General features: G+C 51.3%; 1 protein-coding gene across 3 annotated transcripts in view; it reads left to right on the top strand.

Moving 5' to 3' along the window:
• Stk32c (serine/threonine kinase 32C) overlaps positions 1 to 18,680 on the top strand; it is a 109,670-nt gene that overhangs the window by 56,840 nt on the left and 34,150 nt on the right. For 2 of the 3 annotated variants that reach the window (NM_001162540.1, NM_021302.3), the window contains exon 2: positions 15,338 to 15,393. The exons of the other annotated variant lie outside the window; for it this stretch is intronic. Coding sequence is in view for 1 of the 2 variants with exons in the window: in NM_021302.3 (NP_067277.2) it covers positions 15,338 to 15,393 (56 nt within the window). In the remaining variant the exon portion in view is untranslated. The remainder of the gene's footprint in view (positions 1 to 15,337; positions 15,394 to 18,680) is intronic. 3 annotated transcript variants of the gene reach the window in all.

Genomic DNA, 18,680 nt, shown 5'->3' with positions numbered 1-18,680 from the left:
CAGACATGCTGTGCTTTCTTCTGGTTCAGGCTCTGGTAGGTTCTCCTAGATGCAAGGAATGACCCTAACTTCCTCCATGCTCATATCCATTATCCTAACGAACACTGTGGTGGTCTAGAAGCCATCAGAGCAGGGCAGAGTGTCAGGGATCTGGGCCCTGGAGAACTGGGCTGCATTGGAGGAAAGGGGAGAGGTTGACACATGGAAGGGCAAGCACGGGACCTGGCCCCATGCTCTGATGCTCCCCACCCCCAGGGCTGTGATCGTGGGACCAGAGTTACAAGACCATGGTCACAGTGCCCAGTGCCTCCCTTATTTCTCTGATGCAGAAGTGCACAAAACAGTTGTGACTCATCCCCAGTATTTTCTTGAAACTAGGCTGACTGGAAATACTCTACAGGCTTAACAAACAGGGCTCAGATTTTGATTTAACACAGTTTAATGCTGTTTGCAAAGAAAAAGAAAGGTAGAATAAAACTGCCTTAACTGTTCATGGTTAATCTTTGTTCTGCCTCTACCTTTCAACTAGATAATAAGCTTGCACAAAGAAGATCCTATGCACCTGACTGGCTTTGGAGTTGTGACATGTCTCTTGGCTATGTTCACTGTCCCAGGATTAAATGGTGCCCTGTGACTACTGCTAGTTTATACAAGTAGGGCACAGGTTGAAGCTAGGTCCAGGTGCTCTGGGAGAGCAGCATTGTCTGGGGGCCTGAATGGCTCCTGACCGTACCTACTATTAGGGTGTTTGTGGTAACAGCACTGTCCCCTTTAGTGGTGTGGTGAGGGGTGGGAACCAGGTCCCCATGTCAGCACCTAGGACAGTGCCATGACTACCTTGAGGTGCTCAAGGCACTGGGGTTTGTGGTAGTGCACACTCCCTGTCCCACCTCCCACCCTCCGAAAAAGGCCCTGGTGGAGGTCGAGTGAGTGCAAGAGAGTGGGTTTTACAACGGCTGTGACTTGGCTGTGAGGGATGTGTGTTAACCTAGCTCCACTAAGGGGTCTCCTCCTGTTGCCCGTTCTCTTTTGAGCTGGCCATTCTTGCACAGACAGCCATTGTCCTAACTAGTGGCTGGGTCCTTGCGGGTGATGTATCTCCCTGAATCTGAAGAGGGTTCAGGGAGCATGGCTATGTTTCAACAGCGCAGGGCAAGCAGTTATTTATGGCCGGGTGTCAATGCAGGATCACTCTTTTGAGCACCAGAGTTTTTTTTTTTTTTTTTTTTTTGGACTTGATTCTCCTTGGACCAAACTCAGTGATGTTTGTGTTTGTGGTGTGTGTGCTGCAGCCTTGGGAATAGATGGCTTTCATCAGGAACACGCATGGAAGACTCACTAGTCTCAGGGAACTATAGCAACCCATCCCTAATAACCAGCTGTCTATGCTAAGAAATGTTGAGAGCTTGTCCCCTCCCATGAGTGTGCCCTCCCCAGCAGGGCACATGTCCCCAGAAGATTGATATGCGTAGGGACCGATAGCCCCAGCTGAGAGATTTCTGGATGTTTTCTAGAAATATGAATGATCTTACCTTGTTTTATCCTGGGAAGAAGATGCAAAACCAACTTCCACACCTGACTGAGGGTTCGGGGAGTAGGGGTCCAGGGCAGGGTATCTCCTCCTGGGTCTAGACCACCTTCCTAAGGTGAGGCCTGGGAAGAAGGGGGTCAAAGTAGCATTCACAAGGTAGTCCACACTGCTGTGGGGACATCACTTGCAGTTAGGGCTGGCTGCTTGGCAGTCTCTCTGGGATGAGAGTCCCACTGTGTTTCAATATGCGGGAACTTAGGTGGGCACATATATTGAAAACTTCTAAACACACAAATGAGTGTACATGTATGTATACATACGTTGCAATTCATAACTGAGCACAACATACAGGAATAAAAGTGTTTGACACACTCATATACAGGTACACATGACATATCCACATCATAACACACACACACACGTACACACAACCCTTAACTAGGCACAAACATGCAAACATTTTATATAAATATGTACCCATGAATACGCAGGCACACACAATGACCTGTGCCAGAATACACAAATGTGACCACACAGCAAGTCCCTGTACATGTGCATATGTGCCAGTGGGTACACATGAGCTCAGACTCCCTGAGCTCACCAGTGAGACAGCATAACTCATTGCTACCCTGCTACCCTGGGCATCTCTTTGCTCATGGGTCCAGCCCTGCTCCTGGCACTGGAAACCTGGATCTCCCTTTATAGTCTGTACTCTCATGTTCTATTAGCTCAGCTACCCCCACAGGATTCCCCCCACCAAACCACCCAGAAACACCGGACTCCTTTCTATGTTAGCTGTGGGGCAATCTAGCTCCCTCCTCTAGGAAGCTATCTCTAACTCTTCCAAATGGCCCCAGGACCCACACTGCACTCCTTGCTGCTGGCCAGCCCTTTGCAGCGTCACTACATCAGTGAGGCTGAGATACCTATGTGGTGGCACCAGGCCTGGTGGCCCAGGCTTGGAGGCCTGCCCTGCAAAGTTCTCCCACATTTCTAAGAGTCGATGGAGACATGCTGGGGCGAGGTGGGGCCTGCCCCCGTGGACTAGAATCTCAATTCCAAATTTGTATTTTGGAAAGAAGTCCTCAGAACAATTAGTTTCCAAATAGAAATGGTTTCTGATTGAATGTGTAATGATGGGTTTGGGAGGTGGTGGCATTGCCCATTGCCCACAGTTGCCAGAGCAGCCGGCTCAGCAGGCAGACAATGCCGGGTGGGGACAGTGTCTCTTAAGAGGTCTGCCTGGGGAGGAGGTCGTTGTTTGACAGTCTTCTTAGGACATGTTTGTTCAGCAAGCCCAGAGCCTGGAGATGGTGCAGGACCCTGCTGACTCTGTCTGTGTGTGTGTGGAGGAGACCTCTAGGGAGAAGCAGGGACCTTTCCCACGTGACCCTGACACCAAGGAGCATCACCCATTGAATCACTGTGAGGGAACCTAGCTTAGAGGAGAGCCCTCTGCTTGGTAGTTTCTGAGTCCTCGCCACCTTTAGGAACCCCAAGGGACTTTAGTGCACTTTCATGTGCTATCTTGGGTTAGACAGTTCCACATCTAAATCCATAGAAGCTCTGACTGTCACTTTACACAGTAAAGAGGACTTTGCAAATGTGACCGAGCAGAAAGTCTTGAGGCTAGGAGGTTGCCGTACAATACCTGGATAGGCTCTATATGCCTCATGTACAGGGAGAAGAATGGCAAAAGGAGGCTGGGAGCTGTGAGAGCAGAGTCAGAGGCTGGGGGAGGGTGACTACAGGAAGGACTACAGGCTGCTGGCTGAGGATGGAAGAGGAGCTGCCAAACAGTGGCGGTTCAGTCCTCTCTGGAAACTGAAAGCAAGGAAGAATTCTTCGCTGGTGCCTCAAGGAGATATGCTGCCCTGCTTCCCAGGGCTGTTGTCACAAACACTTAGGTCTCACAGTGCAGGAAGTGGCAAGTCCAACGTGAAGGCGCTGGCAGACTTACCATCTACTGAGGTCTGCCTCTTGGCTCATGAACGGTGTCTAACTGCCATCTCCTCACTTGGTGGACATGGCTAGGAATCCTTTGGGGATTCCTTTAAAAACTCACCAAGGGATGAGGCACCTCAGAACCTGGCATCTCTAAAGGGCCCCCATGGCTCAGTACCATCACCCTAACAGGAAGGTTCGACCTATGCAGCTGGGCAGACACGTGTTGTCTGCTGACGACACTTGGATGTTAGCTCAGGCAGACGCACATGAGCCTTCAGTCTTCAGAACTGCAAGAGAACAAATGTGTGCTCTGCTAAGCCACATCATGGTCACTGGTTAGTGTTTACAGGAAGTGAAGAAGCCCAGGGACTCAACGGTAGGGCTTCCCTTGGCAATGTCTCTGGGTAAGACACCCCAGTAGGAGAGATGGGAGAGTGTGCACCCATAGCAGAAAGCCGTGCAGATGTGAAAAGAACCACACAGATCAGTGTGGGTAGATTCACAGTGGCAAAGAGGAGTGAAACTCCAGGGGGAACGTGTGACATAGGGGTCCTGGATAAGGTTTGAGGGTCCTGGTGTGGTGATCTAAAAACTGGGCCGCTAAGGGTGGTTTAGGGAAAAGATGGCTGATAGGGGAAAGTAAGGGTGTGTAGAGGGGTCCACAGGCTCTGGACCGGTCTCGTGTCTGGCCTCGGGGCTTGTTCGTCTGTTTTCTTTATGACTTGTATGCCTTAAATGTTTCATGAAATGTTTAAAAACGGTTGAGGAACCAAACATGAATTGAAAAGTGTGGAACTCTGATGGCTGTGCCCATGGGGAGGGGATCCCAGCATTCCCAGCTTGGCTACTGTGTCCCAGTGTCCCCAACTAGTAAGTTCCGTGAGCTGAGCTGTAATAGAGGCTTGTCAAATTCCACGGTGGCTTTTCCTGGGACTCTGCTGGGTAGAGCCAGGAAATCAGATAAAATGGTGCAACCCCTCTACCTACGTTGACTTTCCCCAAGTACACAAGAGGACATTGCCTGGGTTTCAGGATCCCAGCTATTCTTCCCTTTGGTCCAAAGTCTGAGATTCAGAGGTGACCAGTCTTGTTGTGTGAGGGTTAGCATCCTAGTCTTTATTGTGTTATCAGTTCATGTCATGACTGACATTTACATGGCACTGAGCAGGACTTCCTCAGGACAGCTGGGTTTAGGGTTAGGCAACTGAGTAAGTTCCAAGGCTCAAAACACAGCAGTCACTGGGGTTGGGCTTGGTGGGGGTGGAGGTGGGTACCTTGGGGATTGAGAGATATGGTTTTAAGGCAGATGCCACAAAGAGCCTCTAATGGTCCCTGTCTGTTCCTGCAGGGTACATGGTTTCAAGTTCCCTGGCTGCTGCAGGCAGGGACACGAGTGACCATTGGGAAATGGGGCTGTCCAGGCTTCTGGACTGGGTGGAGAGCAGATAGAGCCTATGTGTGTGTTGGGCGGGTGCGAATGTCGTGGGTGTGAAATCGTATGAGTATGTGTGAGAATTCGAGTGCTCCTGGGCTGGTGTGGGCAAGATGAATGTGTGAGTGTGTAGGTGTAGAAGTTGTGCTATGAGTGTGTAAGACCGTGTCTTGTGCTCTGGGCCCTGGGTTGTACTGAGTGTGAGGAGACAGTCTTCTGCTGCCTTGGTGCATGCACAGACGCTGACGCTCATGCACGCCCCACAGACTCCTCCCACACTGCACTTTGCCCGTTGCCTTAGCAACTGTCTGAGCACTGGTAAGCCCCTGTCTTGCGGAAGGATGTAGGAGCTGCATCCTGCTGAGTTTCAGATGCTTCTTTCATGGTCAGCCCTCCAGAGGAAGGGGATGGGGAGGAGATGGGAGTGGGAAGTGGGGCAGGACCCGTCAAAGCACGGGGAGATGCAACCCAGATGTGGGACCACATGGTCTTACATGTCTGAGGATTGTAGCCTGTTTCCCTGGAACCTCCTAACTTGGCTGGTACCCTGGGAATTGATGGACAATTGTCTTAGGTCAGGTGGGCCTGGAAGCCTCTTAGCCACTCCCTCCTGCTGCCCATGGTCATTTTCATCCTAGGGACTGGTGGTGAGGGTCAGAAGGCAGTAGCTTTTCCTTCTCTCTGTCTCTGTCTGTCTGTCTGTCTGTTTATCTGTCTGTCTGTCTCTGTATGTCTTTCTGTGTCTCTGTCTGTCTGTCTGTCTGTCTGTCTCTGTCTCTGTCTCTCTGTCTCTGCTGGAGGCTGCCTCTGAAGCTCATCTCCTAAAGACATCTATAGGGTCTCCCGTTTTGTGTCTGCAGCTGTCTTTAGAGACCGAGGCAGCAGTCAGACAGAACCTTTGGGCTCTGGTTGAGGGTTGGGCTGCTCAGACCCCAAGATAAGTTAGGGTTCTTCCTCTCAAGTGGGAAGGTAGAGGAATATGTGTTCTGAGCGAGGTACTTGTACCTGCAGTGCGTGTAGGGTGCACAATTCCACCATCCACCAATATGTGTGAGCTGTCCTATGTTTAGGGAAATCCTGCAGGGAGGAGGATGCCTGGGATGTGGGCGTCATGAAGGGGCTGCCTTGGGGTGGCTCTACTCTGGCTGTGACCTAGTCCTTCCCCAGGAGCCCCTCTGCTTTCTAAGCCCAAAAGGTGGAGGTGGCTGGCCCCTCTCTGTCATGGCAGCAGTGCCAAACTCTGGCATCTCCTGGTTCAGTCCTGAAGGCCATAGGGGAAGAAATGGCTGTCCTTGAGCCCTGAAGAGCTCTCAAGCATCGAGTGAATCCTGCCTTTGGGCCAATGTGGAGGGACTGCTTTTAGCAAGTTGATATTTTCCTGCCATTTATTGTTAACATTTTTAGAACAAAACTCTTTCATGATGAAATGCCCTGTTCTTACTCCTAGTCTGTGTCTGAGATGAGATTTTTGTGTATTCAAGTGTTTTCTGTCCCAGTACTTGGCACTGTGGTATCTGGCAGGTGTGGTTTTGGGGTCCACATGACTCTGTGCCCTAGACTGTGTAGGAAGGGCAGAAGCATTGGCATCAGGGTGTCAGTGAGCAGCTCCTTTTGGGAATCTGTGTGGATCACATGAACATGAACTGACAACTGGGACTCAAGATGCACAGGGCGCCATCCCTGAGCCCCAACTCTTACCCCTGCTGGGCATGGAGAAATGGTAGGGAAAGCTTTGAACATGCATCGCATGGGCCAGGATGTGAGTGTCACTCCTGCCTTTGGCATGCTGAGGAGAAAGGTCACAGAGCATCCCTTGTCCTCAGTGAGCATACTTGGCAGGCAGGGTACCAGTTGCTTCCCCTGTGCCCTTCATTCCAGGAATGAGGAGGCTGCAGGGAAAGTGCTGTTGACAGTCGGGGAAGGTGTTTTCGCCTCTGTGGAAGTGCTAATGTGTGTGAGAGTACGAAGTGAGTTCACGCCTGTCTGGTTGCGAAGCCCTGCTGCCTGCTTTAGGCAGATGCTGGTACCTCTCTGGCGCTTCTCCCTCCCCCATCTCTGCGCACTGGGTGACTGCAGGTGGTGGTGGAGAGGAGGGGAAGGCATAAGACTCTGCAGGACCCAGTGCTGGGCTTTGCTTCTTCCAGTAGCCCTAGGGTCTACACAGCTGAGCCTTCATTCATTCCCACCCTCTGGGAGGGACAGCAAAGCAAGTGCTGACTGCAGCTTCCCTGTCGTGAAGCTTGCCAGCCTCTTCTGGCAGCTACTATCCGAGGTCCTGACCAATTTCAGAAGCATCAGAGCTAAGCACAGGTATGGGCCCTCCCTGGGTTCTGTGGCCCTGGTTTTTCCTTCACCCTGCAGGATGGTCAGTCCTAGGATCTCAGCCTCGTTTGTGTCACTGATTGCACAGTGTATGGGCCTCCCCCACATATGCTATGATCTAGAAGTACAGAGACCCAAGCCCACACCTGCAACTGGGTCTAGTACCTATTGCCTCTGGATACCAGGCTAGTGCCTCTTCCTAGGACCTCCTCTGTCTTCCTCCAGGTGGTGGCCTGCTGGTGGCCTGCTGGTGGCCTGCTGGTGGCCTGCAGAATGGTGGAGCTACAGCAGAAGCTCAGGGGCTGCAGTGGCCAGTGGAAGGACAGCTTTGGGCAAACTCCTTCAAGCCTTTGGTCTGGCCACATTCTCTCCACTCATCCTTCAACCATGGTTTCAGGCAGAGGACTTGTTTCTCATATAAAAGCCAGTCCTTAGCGAGGCCATCCTAGGTTCCTCTCAGAATGGCCTGTCTGCTTCATATATTCATGGTGAGGCTAATACATTCCAGATACCACTCTGGAGAGTTGGCTACTGTTCTAGGCCCTTGGCTAGTCTCTTGCTGTGTGAAGCTACTGCTGTACTGCAGCAGTACCCATCCACCCCAGCACTCCGGAGGCATATGTCGTCCAAACCTGGAGTTCATATCTGCTGGGGAAGAGGGCTCCTGTGGTACTGAAAGGGGTCAGGATGGCGACAGTGGAGGAAGCTCCAGATACCCTGAGCAGAGCTGAGGTATGGATAAGCCCCTAGCAGTGAGGTCTGCAGTATTATGGCTGTGATCAACTTTGGGGTCAGGAGGAACCTAGGGCAGCAGGGGAGACCACAGGCTTCCTGTGTGTAATTTTGGAATCTGGTGACACAGCTAGACTCCAAATCCTTTTGGTCTCTGGAGAGAGCCTGGATAAGAACCCCGCTCTGTTCTGACTTACCAGCTCAGAGATTTGAAGGATGGGTGCCACGGCAGGTTTGGTGCTCTGATTCCCCAAACACCTGAGACTAGGAGCTGGTGGAGGGCCAAGTCCAGTGGTGACTGAAGCCAGCTTGGCACTACAACACAGCAGGGGTATTCCCTGAGTCTTAGTGTTAGGTCATGACTGGGGAAAGTATAGCCTATGCGCGCGTGTACACACACACACACACACACACACACACACACACACACACACACACACTCATGCACACACATAGGTATCAGAATGTGTTCTCCAGTGTCTATTGATTGTGATACTAACAGGGGAGGCCCTTGTCTAATGGTGAGGTCCTAATGAACTTGGTTCTCCCAGGTCTGTCCCTGGCAGTTCTAAGGGTGTCAAGCACCTGAGGGGTTAGGAGAAGACAGGCTTTGGACAATAGGCTCCCCCGGGCCACCTTGGGGGAAACAATGCTACCCACAACTGTGGGAGAACCCCATGTTCTGATCAGTGTAGGGTAGGCTCTCTGCCCATACCAGGCAGCTTTCCCACAGGCCCCAGGAGCTGAGCTGTGGCTGGCCAGAGCCATTGTATTGATCTTGCTGCTGTCCTAATCATTAATTTATGGAAGTTTCCATTGCAGTCTGGGGATGTCAGAATGGAACACGGGAGCAGGATGCCAGATTGGCTCAGGTTAGCTGGGCCAGGGTGGGCTGAACAGTCTGGGAAGTCATTACCAGCGGAAGCACTTACTGTAAACAAAAGGCGGGGGATGGGCCAGGTCACTGCCCTCACAGAGAGTAGTGGTGGGGGAGCTCTAGGCCCCCCTGGCTCTTGGCATGATCCTGGTTATGAGAAGCTAGGATTGTTCTGGAATCCAGGATCCCTCGGGAACCTCAGCTTTATCTCAGCTACTTCTAAATCCCTTGTCTGCTGCAGGGAAACACAGGAAGAGGTCTTTGCTCCAGCCCCAGGGCTAGAAACAGTAGAAGAGCAGGTGCTAGGGCAGGCAGGGCTCCGAGGAGAGTCAGACCTCAGCCAGCTTCTGAGAGAAGGCCTGAAGGTGAGCAGCAGGTAGCTAGGCAAGGAGATGGCAGAGGATGTTCCCAGTCGGGGCCACAGGACCTGGCTGTGTGGCCTGTGTGACCTCCTGTGTGGCCTGGTTAACTGGGTGATGGCTGAGGAGATCACTGGCAGTCTAGAAAGTGGCATAGACCACAAGTTCATGGACCTAGAGGCTACACAGCTGCTCTGCCTAGGGCCAGCATGGTGAGAGGCATCTGAGGGAGTCTTCTGGGACTCACAGCAGTAAATACACTTGACTATTGCCTGCCTCTGTGATGCTCTGAACTGAGGAGTCCAGCATCAGACCCAGAGCAGACATCAACTTCCCTGCTCCTTATATCTGAACTTTTGTCCTTGGGGCCAGCAACATCTTCAGGATAAGGAAAGAGGTATCCTGGGGTCCAACCAGGGCAGAGAACACGCTCCTTTTCCACACCTTAGGACCCTAATTTCCTTTGCCAGCTAGCTGGTCTATCCCACTCATCTTTCACACATAGGAAAGGGCAGCCGGATTAGTCTTTAGCAGCTCTGAGAGCTGCTCCTGGGTCCTGCCTGTACCATGTAGGTGGCCTATTGCAGAGCAGAGTTGGGCTTGCTGACTCTTCTTCACGTGTTCCTACCAAGGCAAGAGCCTGTACTCCAGGTAGCCCATGATCCTGGGCTACACAGTTTATAGAAGCCGCAGGACTACGGCGAGTCAGGCCTTTAGTCATTTCCGGTGGGAGATTTTCCTCATGAGACTTTTCTGGGTCATGGGCTGTTTGGCTAATTTGACTTGTACTGTGCAATCTTTGGGAATCACTTCAGAAGGTTTCCCCGTTCACGTGGAACTGTCCTGTGGGTGAGGGACTGGCATTTTAGGGGGATGCTAAGGTCAGGAGACTATCATAGGTTACCAGGAGAGACAGTCCATATTGAGAAAGGGTCCCAGTCTAGGCTCCATCTGAGGCTGTGGGTAGCCGCACCCCTCATCCCCGGCTTTTCTCTGTCCAGTCGTTATGTTCTCAGGTCTCTTCTGGATTTGGACAGGACTCTCTGGAGACATCTTGGGAATGTGGAGAGCACAGCTGCCCCTCCAGGCCTGCGGGGGAGGCCTTCAGGCTGTGCATTGATTGTGTCACCGATAACAATAGAATGACTCACAGAGCAGCCCTGAGTCTATTTTTACTTTCCCGGGGACCATCTTCCTTCTGCCTTCCTCACAGGGGCATGCTTTTGTCTGCTTTAAGAAAGGACCACGCTTTAACTTAGAGCCTAGTGACTTAGCACTTTCCCATTGCTTCCTGTTGGGACACACTGCTTTTATGCCTGCCATAGTCTGTCTGCTGAACCCAGTGTCAGAGCTGAGGTGCCCTGTCGGGCAGGGGTGGAGGCCTGGCCTGGTCACTTGCAAGCCGCTTGTTTTTGTTTGTTTGTTTGTTTGTTTGTTTTTTAGGAGACACATGTTCAAATGTGTCCTGTTGGTTTTGCTTAGGATTTTGTGCGAACTGTGTAAGTATTGATGCTTTTGGCTTCCCCTTGACTGTTTTTAGCTGATACATGTTCTTGATATTGTTATCAAAATGATTGCATCATCTGACCCTTCCTGCTATCCTTCATTTGTTTGCTGTCACAGGACCAGTGGGCAAGGCTCCATGCATGATCTAAACATGTCAAGGACTCTTGTGAGAAAAATACCTGCTCAGGCCACACCATCAAAGCAGCTGGCAGTCGCAGGGAAACCAGAGAGGAAGGAGGCAGTGCTGGCCATCTTCAGCAGGACAGCCCCTTGTCTTTGCTTTGGTGTGTGTTTCTCACCCCCTTTCCTCAGGATTGAATGAAGCTCTCAGGATCATAGTCAGATGTCACACTGAGGGAACACGTGTCTAGAAGTTTTCTGAGTTGCCAGGCTGGGACACTGAGGTTTAGTTCTGTGGTTGTGAACCCAACTAATGACTTGAACAGCACTCTGTATGGCTCTCTGGTACCTCACATCCTTGAGAAAAATAGTTTCAGGGCTACGGGTACAAGAGAGATGACCTGCCCCATATAGCAATGACTGCTTGCAGCCACACTCTGCAAAATAAAAGCTTCCCTTGAAGAATAAATATTTTAAAAACCCTTGATTCTGAAATATTTATTTGCCCTGGGAAGAGTCTGTGCCCACGCTCTTCAGTGTGTTGTACGACGGAGGAGCATCTGGGGGCCTGGAGCTCTGAGCTGGGCCATTTCCTTTTATGCAAGACAGACCATCTCCTCTTCAAACGCCAGTTTTGATTTGAGCAGGGGATGTGCACATGTAAGATGAACCTGTTGGGAACTGAACTAGTGTTGGCTTCTTCTTACTTGATAATTTTTGAGGTGTTGAACACCGGGGGGAGATTCCACCCCACAATTACACAGCAAATAACACAGGAATTATACAGACTGCCTTGCTAAGCTCTTGTCTGGGCTCTTTCATCTGCCCAAGGTCAGCTTCAAAAGTGTCCCTGTGGTGACCTCGTAAGAACAGGCAGCTTGCACCCCCTTCCCCTCCATGTTCTCCACGGACATGCCTATTGTGTTTTCTTCCACACCAGAGTTTTTGTGTCTCCCAAATGAGGAAAAGACTGAAAAGAGGCCCCAGAGCTTCAGATTCTCTTCTGGGTGCTGGGGGTGGGGTGGAGTTTGCGGTTATCTGGATCCCTGGCTACCATGGGAGCCTAAAGAGAGGGAGAGGAACCGGCATCTGGGGATGTGCAGCAAGGCTGGGTTCTAAGCATCTTTGGACCTGAGGCCAGCCAAGTTTGCTAGTGAATTGATGCCGAGTAGAGCTGACTTGGTCACTGTTGTTGATGAAGTAAGTTTGGGGAAAGTCAGGAATCTCTGTTTTGATTTTTTTTTCCACACAAAAGGCATCTTCACATGGCCATTGGCCACTCTTACCATGAGGGTGGGTTGTCTCAATGAGGAACTCAGTACCTGAGTCTTGGCAGAGTCTTTCCCACGTACAGGTTATGTTCACTTCCCACACTGGGAAACTCGCATGGCAGACACATTTCCTTGGTTTTGTGAATTGGTTATGAAATGGATGTGCCTAAGAGGCTTGCATACTGAAACTTGAAGCCACCTGGCACCTGATTCTTTTCAAGGCCACAGCCAACATAGTGTCATGCCTGCCTGGCTCTCTCACCTACTGCAGGAACTGGCAGGGGAGAGCCTTAGGTGCCCCAGGCAGAGGAGCAAAGCAGAGGTCCAAAGAGGTGAGCACACCGTGGGCAACAGCTCTAGAGCTACTCTAGCACCACAGGAAGCTGAGGGCTGGTGGGAGGCCACAGACAGGCAAGTGTCCAACCCACAGGTCTCACTGAGCACACACTGGCTCTGCACCCTAGCAGATGCTGTCAGAAGGAGCCTGGAGTTTTGTTGTGTTGTTTGTTTTAAGACAGGGTCTCACTATATAACCTTGGCTGGCCTTGAACTCATAGAGGTCCACCTGCCTCTGCCTCCCAAGTGCTGGGATTAAAAGCATGTGCCATGACACCCAGCCTTCCTAGGAGGCTTCATCCCCACACACCTGGGAGGTGACATCGGCTATGCAGGGGTCTGAGCATGCTATAGGACAGCTGCTGGAAGATTTCCACATGCCTCTGACCTGTTCTTTAATGTATTTTATTCCCAATCCTGTCCTTCCAGGAAAGACTAAACTCAGAAAGTCATGCTTGTGCTCTGCAAAGGCTAGTTGTCTTGGCTGAGTTCCTGTGTGAACTCACAGCTGTTGGGCAGACACTTGACCTCTGCATTCTGCTGGTCGCTGAGGGTCCACCAGGGACATCACAGTGAGCTTCCTACAAGCAGGGGGATACTAGCCTGCTTCTCAAGTGCTTTGGGGCTGGACTGTAGGAACCACTGGGGCTGGGGGCAGGTAGGGCCCAACAGACAATGCTGCCATTCTTGAGGTGGGATTGGAGCCTCACACTTCTCTCCAACTGTCAGGAATGGATGAGGCTGCCTGACTATGGCTGCTTGAGTGGGGTAGGGTCCCATGTGCAGCTGTAGGAGGCCACGGCCCTCTAGGCTGTATTTGAGTTCAGATTGGGCAGGCACAGGGACCCTAGCTCAAAGCTTGCTGGCAGAGCCCAGTTTCCAAAAGCTACACTGTGTTTGGCCCAGGCTTGTTCCCTTCCATCAAGATGTTAGTGCCTAGCCTCTGCTCCCAGCCTGCTGTTTCTGCTCCTTCTCCAATCCCTAAGCATTACATTTAGAACCTTGTGTAACACCTCATCATGTCTATACCTTCACCTCGCTTCATGGCTTTGTGCAGAGCTGTGGCTATGGGGCAGTTAGGAGCCTAAGAGAAGAACACAGTACATGGGATCCTCTGCTGGATGGTATCTACACATTCCCACCACACGCACTGCCTTAGTCAGGGTTTTACTGCTGTTAACAGACATCATGACCAAAGCAACTCTTATAAGGACAATATATTTAATTGGGGCTGGCTTACAGGTTCAAAGGTTCAGTCCATTATCACCAAAGCAGGAGTATGGCAGCATCCAGGCAGGCATGGTGCAGGAGGAGCTGAGAGTTCTACATCTTCATCTGAAGGCTGCTAGCAGAACACTGGCTTCCAGGCAGCTAGGACGAGGGCCTTAAAGCCCATACCTACAGTGACACACCTACTCCAACAAGGTCACACCTCCTAATAGTGCCACTCCCTGGGCTAAGCCTATTCAAACCACCACACCCACCATGCCACCACTCTCTCACCATACTTTTTAACTCACTGGAGGACTAGGCTTAGACAACCAACCTTCCTGTCCTAGCTGGTAGATGCAATGGCTTATTCCAAACAGCAACCATGCTTTCCTGCTTATAGGAGGGGCAGTGGGGCTGGTGGCCACCCACCCTGTTGTGAGTGCCTCTTTATTGCTGTATGCCCTTTTCTCGAACAACAACAAAGCTATAAAGTGACATAGACTAAAGAATGAGGTTCAGATGAATTTGGGTACTGAGGGCAGCATGTGGGCAGAGGCTGAGGTCTCCAGCAGGTGGCCACAAACTAGGCTGCCCTGGGGATCAGTATATCCCAGCCTGGAATGTGCTGTCTGCTCCTGGTGAGATGGCTGTGTGTTCTCATCCATGAAAACTGCACCCATTCCCTATAGGTCTCCCCAACGTGCTTGCCAGCTCTGACACTTGACACTCTGTCTGCTTCACTTTCCCCTCAACCAACCTAGTTTCCACTGATCAGAACCCCACTCTGGGGCAGCTCATTATGCCCATGAGCTAGTAATAAATGAGAGTCCCACCCTTCCCAAAATCTCCAGAGAGAAAGTGGTTATGGAGTGAACGTGTAAGGTTCTATGAGTCATAGGCAGCCTGGGTCCTCTCCGGTTAAGTGTCTATACAACAAGGCCCAAAGCCCTGGGTAGACCTTCCAAGTGGTGTGGTATAGAGTTATACACTTGGGGACCTAGGCTTCTAGGCTGGGTCAGTTAGAGGGACCTGTCTAAGGGGTGCTGGACAGAAATGCAGGCTGCCTGAGCCCATCCCTCAGGGCCTACCTGCGAAAAAGGCTGACCCATCTTGACCACAGGGCATCCGGGCACAGCAGGAAGTCTGGGAATCAGACTTCTCCTCTGACACAGAGTGGTGGCAGCAGAGGCTGCAGCAGTGGGCACTGGTGGTCCCTGGGAAAGACAACCAGGCTGTGTTGAATGTTACCCTGTGCTGTTTCCCATTGTTAATCAAGAGACCACTGTAATCCCAGGCCAGGGCAGGTGCTCTATGCTGTTGTTGGAGAACCCAGAGCAGGGGCTGATGCTGAGATGCCTTGCTGGTTTCCCGTTTCCCATTTTCCATGGGATGCGATGTCAGTCGAGTTGCTGGGTTGCAGATTTGCAGCCGAGGAAGTCCGGGAGCCTGACTATGGTCATACACATTTCCCAAGCCATAGTAATCCTACAAGGAGGGTCTGAGCCATCCTTTGCACAGCTGAAGTTCACCCAGAGACATGCTCAGCCCTTCAGGAGAGGGGTTAAGTGGATGGATCTCTGACGGACTGCAGGATTGTTGAGCAGATGCAAGCTTCTTAAGGTGCAAGCTTCTTGTGCCTGGGACAGAGCCTTTCCACTGCCTCACCTGCTGTCTCTTTGCTTCATTCCACAGTGAACTTTGACCACTTCCAGATTCTGAGAGCAATTGGGAAAGGCAGCTTTGGCAAGGTAAGGAAGAGTCTCTGGGTGGGCCAGTGGAGGGTGGGGGACAGATGGGACCACGGAGCCACATCTGGATTTACTCCATTCCTCCTCGGAGAAGCTACTCCCGTCACTAGGGCAAAAAGCTCAGAACTATCAGGGAGGAAGCAGGGGCTCTAGGCCTTCAGGGGTTGCCCTCAACTTAGCCCTCCTCCACCTTCCAGGCGGAGTCTCTGGGCTCTCAGCTCAGCCGACAACAGAGTGTGGTCTGGCTTAGTTCTGTAGAACCTGGGTCACCCTGTAAGGGGTTCTGTGTTCCAACCTGCACCCCCTCACAATACTGTAGCCATCTTGCAGTCTGAGGGATTTCCTCAATAGGTCTTAGAAGGCTGCACCATGCAGCCAGCTTCCCAAGATTCAAGCTACTGTGACATTTCGTGGACCTGCTAGCTGAAACATCAGTTCAGGCTACACACTGAAGTGCAGAGGCCAGGTTATATCTGTGTAGGTTCCTTAGGTTGAAGGTGACAAGACCCAGTGTGTCTGCCCAGCCTTCTTCCTCCCAGACCAAGCTGGAGGGGAGGCTCTTGCCCCTCAAGCAGGCGCCCTGTGGAGCCTGTCTCCACTTGTCTTTTCTCTCTTGGCCAGATCTAACTTCCTGATTGCTGCCTTGTGGTAGCTACAGATTGGGGGTAATTATAACTCAAAGAGATTTAACAAGAGCTCTGAAAAGGCTGGAATTAGCCCTCGGCTTCTGCAGCGTGATGTGCTGTGGATGGACCCCTCCTGAACAGAGGTTTGTGCTCAGCTGTCCGGGCACTTCCCGCCCCTCTAGCCTCACAGCTGTCTGCACACTGTGCACTGTGTCTATTTAGGCTCCGAAAGCCTTCTCTAAAGAGATCGTGCTGCCACCAGAGTACAAAGCACAGGGTGATTGAGGGCGATTAATTGCCTCTACTTCATTGTATCACAAAGGATGGCTGTTCTGGTTGCTGAAGCCTGGGGTGAATTAAGTCAAAGCAGATGAGCGCTTAGCACAGTGTTGAAAACAAACCACAGGGAGGCGTCTCTAACGTCCTCTGGGGCTCAGAGGCTCCTACAGGCCAACTGCTTTGAGTCTGTGAGAATGGTTAGCCTGAGTCCAGCTGAAACTCCTCTGTGCGGATGTTGCCAGGGCTGTGGAGGGTGCAGGCAAGAGGGACAGGCAGGTGGGGCTTGTGGAGTAGTGGAGAACAGCAGCTGAAGCTAGGATTAGGAGAGTAGCTGATACTAGTAGGTGCCTTGATCAGGAGGCACTCAGAGCCTAGGTCTGAAGAGGGCTGTGTTGTAACGATCCAGACTGAAGACCACCATTAGTGGACTAGGCTGGTTTCAGGCAGTGTAAAGGGTAGGTGCTGTTTTCTGGGGACATTTTTATTTCATTCCCCTGGAAGTTTTCAGGGCACCCCTTACCCGGCCCTTCCCAACCCTTCCTGTATTTATGGTCACTCCTCCACTCCTTCAGGGGTATCCCTGATCCACAAGAGGGCATCTGGCACATCCGATCTTATGTCAAGTTTGCAGAAACCCAGACTTAAGGCTTCTCTGACCAAATTTTGTCTTTGAGAACTGTTGAGCTGACGCAGGCTGCTGTTGGGTTGGGGAGACAGGCTTATCATCTAAAACGGTGAGTGGCACAGTTGGGACACTCCTTCCCAATCCTAATTAGCTGCCTAGTTCGGTCACCAGGAGTCTTAGGCTGTGGCTGCCGGGTGGGTATTTGAGAGAGTCAACACCTCACAGGTTGGGTTCTGTCCTTACTATTCTCAGTGGCCACAGTACTGGACCCAGACAGGAAGAAGTGGGGGCCTGGAAAGGAAGCTGGGCTTCTGGTAGGCCTGAGAATATATCTCCCCGTAAGCTGTGTCTCGGAGGCTGTGTTCCTTGCAGACAACTCTTCCTATAGGTGAGACAGACAAAGCCCCATGAAGCCCTACTGTGTGCAAGGCAGTGGCAGAATATGTGCATCTGAGACCAATGTTTCCAGTTAATTTTCCTTTAACCCAAGGCTGCTTCCAGTAGGGGAAGTGACTCTTGGAGATGGGCTGTACAAATTTGTTATAACTAGTCCTTGACTCCTTTCCCAATTCCCCCAAAACTAGTAAACTACATATAATGTTGGTCATTATGCAACTGTTTTAGATGCACACACAGTCCCATGTCACCATGGTCATGTTATTATGTGACAGATTTCAGTTACTTTCATCTTGTAAAAAACTAGAGCGTCCCTGTTAAGGGAGGATAACTCTCTCTTGCCCCCCTTCTGGGCCCTAGCAGCAGAATTCTGCTTTCTGCCCAGGACACCTTGCCTTGGTTATTTCTAGATGCTATGACGGAAGCACCACATACTGGATGCTGGAGCAATAAATATCTCTAGTCGTTACTGATGCTGGAAGTTCAAAATGGAGACAGTTACGGTGCCAGGTGGGGGCTGACTTCCTGGCAGTGCCCCTCAGATGGTGGAAAGAGGTCAGAGTTCCCTGGGTTCCTCATCGGGACATGAGTCTTCCCGCCCTCAGCATTTGCTACTGACACCTTAATACAGGAACCTGGGAGGGGCACAAGCACTAAATATGCTATAGGAAGTGAAAATTGTGAAAAATGTGCCTTTGTTTCTGGTTGGGTCCATGTAGCAAAATATCCTTAAAGTTTGTCCGTGTCAGAATCTCCTCCCCCTGAAGGTGGAGCAATCCTACTGACCTGTGTACAGTGGTTTTTCCCATTGAGGGACTCTTGGCTTGCTTCCACAGATCAGCCATTGTGCATACTGCTGTTGCTATGAGCATGAGTGTACAATGGTCCCTTGGTCTTCCTGCTTTAAATTCTGTTGCTCAGAGGTGGAATTGCCATATCACAGAGTGATGTTGTGACTTTAGAGGAACTGCCAAGCTGTTTCTGCAAAGGCGGAGCCATGTTAAACCATATTACCGCCCCACCAAAGGACACACCATTCCACATCCCTTGTCAGGGTTTGACTCCTGAGTCTGGATGTCCTCTATGGAGTGCAAGAGCGCTGGTGCAGGTGGGGATTTTAGTACCTTGGTTCGCTTTGGGAAAACAACAGGCATAGTCTGCTGTTTGGGCAGGAATGTTCCTCCTCCCTAGGGCCTTATGGGCCCGGTTTCAATTTGGATAAGTCTCTCCACCCATCTTATCACTTACCTCCCTACCGCCCTGTCACTCTCTGTTCCTCAGACTCCCCCTTCCTCCTTCTCTCTATCCCCAGGCCAATGCCAGCCATCGCTCACATACACAGAGGCTTCAGGGTGCCTCAA

This window comes from Mus musculus, chromosome 7 (assembly GCF_000001635.26).
Source record: "Mus musculus strain C57BL/6J chromosome 7, GRCm38.p6 C57BL/6J".
In the NCBI taxonomy this organism is placed as follows: Eukaryota; Metazoa; Chordata; class Mammalia; order Rodentia; family Muridae; genus Mus; species Mus musculus.
This window is presented reverse-complemented; position numbering and strand designations above follow the sequence as displayed.